Genomic DNA, 6908 nt, shown 5'->3' with positions numbered 1-6908 from the left:
GCCCAATAAGTACGCCTTGAAAGAGTAACCAGGAGGCTACAGAGAAACATGATTGCGTAAAGCAAAATCATGTTTCCCCCTTTTATGGTAATAAGATTACCCACTGGACTGAAGTCTTTGTTCAGCTTCCTCCCGTAGGTCAGCTCTGCTACTGGCAGCTCCTGCCTCAGCTGTGTCTGTGTCTGTAACTGAAGCTGCAACTGTAACTGACGATGTAACGGTCGCTGTAACTGACGATGTAACTGTCGCTGGCTCCAACCGGAAAAGGAAAAGAAGATCTTCAAGCTGTCCTCTCCCCTCTTATAGGGTTTTTGACATCATCAAGCTCCGCCCGAATGACCAGGGCCGATTGGTTCCTGAGTTGGCCCCTCCCCCTAGGGTAGAGGTTAACACCTCCCCTCAGCCAGCCCCATGACTCATCACACAGGAAGTTGTCTGCTTCCCGGCATGCTCCCCGGGCCTCCTGCCCCGGAAGAGCAAGCCACAGTGTCCAGAGGCTCAATGAGGTAAGCTGAGGTAAGCTGAGTCATTCAAAGAAAACAAAGGCCATTCTGGCTACATCTTCTTAATTAGACTTTAACTTCTGGGGCAGAGATTGTATTTCTTTTTTCAGATCAGTATCTTTGTGCTTAGCACAGTGCCTGGTATGTAATAGGCACTTAATAAATGAATATTGACTTTTAAGTAGGGGGCAGAGAAATTCTCTGATAGTAAATTTCATATGTAGTTGATTCTAAAAAGTTTTTTCTATGGATTTTATAGAAATGAAGTCTAGTGCAGTTTTTTATGAAAGCAAGTGTAATTCTTCAGTCAGTGAGGATTTCTAGATAATAGAGATAAGGAGCTGTGAGCTTTTGGTTAGTGAGTAAGGTGGCATTAGTAAGAGAATAAAATTGGTCCAAAGAACCTGGAGCAAAGAGTTAAAGTGATTCTGGTTTTCTTTTACTAATTTTATATCTGTTTTCTACTTGTCTCTTTTTAAATTGGTATAGTATTATTTTCACCCAATTACAGGTCAAGATAATTTTTAGCATTCATTTTTATAATATTTTGAGTTTCAAGTTTTTCTCCCTTCTTCCCTCCCCTCCTTTCTTCTGAGAATGGGAGATAATTTGATATAGGTTATACATGTGCTATCATGTAAAACATTTTTCTATATTAGTTATAGCTGTGAAAGTAGAAACAACATAAAAACATAAAAAGAATAAAGTAAGTGAAAATCTGCATTCAGAGTCCATCAATTCTTTATTCAGATGTGGATAGCTTTTTCCTTCATGAGTCTTTTGTACTTATCTTGGATCATTGTGTTGCTGAGAAGAGCTGAGTCATTCACAGTCGATCATCACACAATGTTGCTGATAATGTGTTCCATGTGTTCCTGGCTCTGTTCATTTCAATCTGCTTCAGTTCATTCAAGTCTTTCCAGGGTTCTCCGCAATCTTCCTGCTCATCACTTCTTATTGCACAATAAAATTTCATCACATTTATATATCACAGCTTGTTCAGCCATTCCCCATTTGATGTGCATCCCTTCAATTTCCAATATTTTTCCATCACAAAAAGGGCTGCTATAAATATTTTTGAACATAAAGGTCCTTTCCCCTTTTATGATCTCTTTGGGATACAGACTTAGTAGTAGTATTGTAAGATGAAAGGGTATGTACAGTTTGGTTGCCCTTGGGGCATAGCTGAACATTGCTCTCCAGAATGGTTGGATCAGTTCACAATGCCTTTAACAATGCTTTAGTGTCCCATTTTTTCCACATCCTCTCTAATATTTATCATTTTCCTTTTTTTGTCATATTAGTCCATCAGACAGGTATGAGTTGTCCCCTCACAGTTATTTTAATTTGCATTTCTCTAATCAAAAGTCATTTAGAGGACTTCTTCATATAGATAGAATTGATTTCTTCATCTGAAAACTGACTATTCATATCCTTTGGGCATTTATCATTTGGGGAATGGCTTGAATTCTTACAAATTTGATTCAGTTCTTTATACTTACAAATGCATACACAAATATATATATACATATACTATATATATATATATATACATATATATATATAATTCTCTATGTATATATCTCTAAGAAATGAGGCCTTTTCCAGAGACAGTTGCTGTAAGAGATTTTCACAGATTTCTGCTTTTCTGCAAATCTTGTTTATAGTGGGTTTTTTTCTACAAAAGCCTTTTTATTTAATATAATCAAAATTATCTATTTTACATTTTATAATGCTTTTTCTCTCATGCTTGGTCATGAATTCTTCCCTTCTTCATAGATCTGACAGTTAGACAATTTCTTGCTCATCAGGTAGTTTTGATGATTACTGCTTTATGTTCTTAGGTTTTCTGGGTATTTTTGGCAGGGCAATTGGGGTTAAGTGACTTGCCCAAGGTCACACAGCTAGTAAATGAGTGAAGAATCTGAGGCCAGATTTGAACTCAGGTCCTCCTGACTCCAGAAACAGTGCTATACTCATCGCACCACCTAGCTACCACTGATCACTGCTTTATAATACAATTTAAGATCTATTATTGCTAGGCCATATTCCTTTGTACATTTTTCATTGGTTCCCTTGATATTCTTGACCTTTAGTTCATCTAGATGAATTTTGTAATTTTTTTCTAGCTCTATCAAACAACTTTTGGTAGTTTGATTGGCATAGCACTGAATAAGTAAATTAGTTTAGGCAGAATTGCCATTTTTAATATATTGGCTTAGCAAATCCATGAGCAATTGATATATTTCCAATTGTTTAGATCTGACCTTCTGTAAAAAGTGTTTTATAATTGTGTTCACATTGTTCCTGGGTTTGCCTTTGCATGTAGACTCCCAAGTGTTTTATACTGTTAATAATTATTTTAAATGGAATAGGTCTTTCTAATTTTTGCACCTGTGCTTTATTGGTTATATATAGAAATGCTCATGATTTATGTGAGTTTATATTATGTCTTACAATTTTGCTAAAGTTGTTAATTATTTCAAAATTTTTTAGTTGAATCTCTAGGGTTCTCTAAGTATACGATAATACCATCTGAAAAGAGGTATAGTTTTGTTTGCTCATTGCCTATGCTAATTTCTTCAACTTCTTTTTCATCTCCTATTGCTATATCTAACATTTCTAGCATAATAATAGTGGTGATAATGAGCATCCTTGTTTCACCCCGATCTTACTGGGAAAGCTTCTAGCTTATGACCATTACATATAATGCATGCTAATGTTTTTAGACAGGTAATGTTTATCATTTTAGGAAATACTCCCTTTATTCCTATGCTCCCTATTTTTTTAATAGGAAAGGGTGCTGTATTTTGTCAAAATATTTTTCTACATCTATTGAGATAATCATATTATTTCTGTTCGTTTTTTATTGACATAGTCAAATAAGTTGATAGTTTTACTAATATTGAATCAGCCTTGCATTCCAGGTATAAATCATACCTGGCAACAGTGTATGATCCTTGTGATATATTGCTGTAATCATCTAGCTAGTGTTTTGTTCAAAATTTTTGAAGTGATATTCATTAGGGAAAATGGTCTATAATTTTCTTTTTCTGTTTTAGTTCTTCATAGTTAAGGTATCAGCAGTATATTTGTGTCATAAAAGGAGTTTGGTAAGACACTCAGTTGCCTCTTATTGCTTTGAAATCAATATGATCCTTTTGAATATGTCTCTAAAAGCTTGTATCACTTGTTTATTCCTCAGGGTGTAAATAAAGGGGTTCATTACTGGTGCCACTGAGGTTGCAAGCAATATTACAACCTTATTCAAAGCCACCCCTTCCTTTGCAGAAGGTTTGATATAGATGAAAATGCAGGTGCCATACGTCATGGAGATTACAATCATGTGGGAGGAGCAAGTGGAAAAGGCCTTTTTCCTTTGCTGGGCAGAAGGGAATCTCAGAATAGTCCTGACTATATAGGCATAAGACAGAACCACTAACAGCAAGGTGATCATGAGTGTCAACACAGCCAAGGCTAAAATCATTTTTTCTACTACCTGTGTATCTGAACATGTGATGTCCAGCAATGGTGCTGCATCACAGGCAAAATGGTCAATTATATTGGAGTCACAGAATTCTAACTCAAGACAAATACCAAGTGGTGGAATGATGATCATTAGCCCAGACAGCCAACAACCCAGGAGGAGCTGGTTACAGACTCTGTTGTTTATTATGGTGGTATAGTGCAGGGGTTTGCAGATGGCTACATAATGGTCATAAGACATGGCAGCCAAGAGAAAAAATTCTGAGGACCCAAGGAGAACACCAAAAAATAATTGAGTGAAACATGCATTATAAGTCACAGTGTAGTCTCCAGTTGACAGGTTGTATAGGTATCTAGGAATACAGACAGTTGTGAATGACAATTCTAAGAAGGAATAGTTTCTAAGGAAAAAATACATGGGGGATTTAAGGTGGGGATCCACCAAAGTGAGGGTGATGATGGTCAAATTCCCAGTTACACTCAGCATGTAGGTCAGAAACAGAAAGATAAAAATCAGAACCTTCAGGTGTGTGTCATCTGTCAGTCCCCTGAGAACGAATAATGTTATCCCCGTATGGTTTCTCATTTGTGACCTCTGTCTTTCAATGGATCTGTAAGACAAAGAGACAGAGAGAGAGAGACAGAGAGAGACAGAGAAAGAAACACAGACAGAGAGACAGAGAGACAGAGACAGAATTTGGAGCTGACAAGAGCCATCATAAAAAAAAACCTTAGCAATGTAATTTGGATACAAATACTCAGAAGTGACTCTTGATCCCTTTTTTTTCCTTTCATTGGCTAAAAAAGAATATTATCCAATCACTGTGCTACCTCAATGACTTTGAGATGTGTATCAGCTACTGAACATAGCATTTCCATAAAGACTTTTTCCCCTCTTTCTCGCCTCCTCCCCCGTTCCTTGCCTCCACCACATTCCTTCCCAATCAACTTTATTATGTATTATCTAAAAAGATAATGTTGATTCCTTTTTTTTCCCACATACTCATTTCTGGATATACTTCCTTCACTGAATCCCTTTGTCACCTAGAAAAAAAAAGTTAAGCAAGACCAACTCATTGACCACCTATGACACTGTATGTCAAATACACATCTGTTCATACCCCACAAAGTTTTCAGCCATTCTCCAACTGTCTGACCCTCACTTCATATAGATTTTGTTGCTACTAAAAAGTACCAAAATATCTTGGAATACATGTGTTGTCTTTTTCTGTCTTTGACCTCCTTTGGATATAAGTTCAATGATGAGATTACTGGCTAAAAGACTATGAATATTTCCTTCATCTTTGTCAGAATATTTAAAATTCTTTTATGGATCCTTTTGATCAAACTTTACTTCTAGTAATCAAACATTAGTGTGCTTATTGTCCCAGATTCCTTCCAAATGGTATAGTTTCATTTATCTTTGTCCTTTGCCAAAATATGAGCAATGGGAGGTAAAACCTCAAAGTTAAATAAGTTATTTTAATTTGAATTTCTTTTATTTAATGTTTCATGGTATTTTTTATGTTTATTGGTGACTTTCTATTTTTATCTTGTGAACAGTTGGTTAAACAGGAGAAATGGTTCTTGTGTTATGTATTTACATAGTGTTCACTCTTTGAACTTAATAACTGGTTCCATGGAAAATTCTGTACATTCATGTACCTCCTCTAAAAGTCCATTTCTTTTCTCTTCAGCTTCACACCATCTGTGGGTGTTTTTTCTCTACCATAAAATCAGGCTTCTATACAAGCACACCACACATCCTTTACCTTGTTCCAGTTCCTTGTGGCTTTTCCTTGAGCACATTTTATCTTCTGTTAAGGAGAAGGAGCTCAGAAAAGAGCATCACAGAGATCTTATTTTTCCAAGGTTTATCTCCTATACCCAAGACAATGCTGAGCTTGTTGTTGGGGAGGGGAGGTTTTGGGAAGAGAACTTAGGGCTGGGATTTGGACCAAAAATAAATGTTGAGGTTGGAGTCTTAGTGGAAAGCATTAGGGCTCATCCGCCCCAGCAACCATTCTCTCCACATCCCAATATCCTTTAGGGAGCTGAAGTCCATTAGGAATCTCTACCTGTAACCACCTGCACCCAACTGAGTCTACCATGCACTCTCCTGCATCCGTGCTCATTGCTGCCCTGTCTTATACCTAGAAGAACTGACCTCCTAGTTCTATTCTACTCTGACTACATGTTCTCTCAAAAATACGTGCCACATTATTTTGATTGTGAAACAATTTTTCTGTATGCTTCTCTCTTACTTTGGAGGCAGGTGGCAGCTCTTTGGATAGAGGACTAGGCCTGGAGGCAGGAAGTGCTGAGAAAAGTCTCAGACTATTCCTAGGTGTGTGACCCTGGACATCTCATTTAACCTGTTTGCTTAACAAAAGGATTCACTAGGAGGGGGAAATGGCCAATCATTCTAGTTTCTTTTACAAGAAAACCCCATTGACAGTAACGTCCATTGGATCCTGAAGAGTTGGACATAATTGAATAAAACTCTATTGCCTTAGTTCATCAGCTGCTCTTTTCTGTCATCCTGGAAGTCCTCAGGACTTTATCTATGAGTTTCACAGAACAGATGAGAAGATTTAGCTTAAAAAAATTCCAATTACTAAAGGTTGCCATTAGAGTTTTATGGAGGGTTCTCTCAACTCTCCTAACTGTCTCCTCATGCTTTTCCTTGGTTTCTAATCCTTTTTTAACCATTTCTCCCTACCTAACATCCTGGCACTGGACTTCCTATTTAATTTCTTCTTTCTGTAGTGAAGTGACAGAAAACTGAATAAAGGAAACCATAGTAAGTAATAAACAGCTGATAATGGCCCCTTCCAAAGAGTAGCCAATCTTTTAGGAGGTGATATAATGTTATTATTTAGAGCAAACAGTGGAGTTTTTAAAAGTGGATATAATGCA

The 6908-nt window shown here is 36.9% G+C and overlaps 1 protein-coding gene across 1 annotated transcript; it reads right to left on the bottom strand.

Moving 5' to 3' along the window:
- Positions 1 to 3636: 3636 nt before the first annotated feature.
- LOC118851472 (olfactory receptor 6C2-like) lies at positions 3637 to 4581 on the bottom strand. The gene has a single exon (XM_036760931.1). It carries the CDS (start codon positions 4573 to 4575, stop codon positions 3637 to 3639), a length of 939 nt encoding a protein of 312 aa, XP_036616826.1. The 5' UTR covers positions 4576 to 4581.
- Positions 4582 to 6908: the final 2327 nt, after the last annotated feature.

This window comes from Trichosurus vulpecula, chromosome 5 (genome assembly GCF_011100635.1).
Source record: "Trichosurus vulpecula isolate mTriVul1 chromosome 5, mTriVul1.pri, whole genome shotgun sequence".
Classification (NCBI taxonomy): Eukaryota; Metazoa; Chordata; class Mammalia; order Diprotodontia; family Phalangeridae; genus Trichosurus; species Trichosurus vulpecula.
Note: the sequence above shows the minus strand (reverse complement) of the source record. Positions and strands in the feature narration are given on the sequence as shown.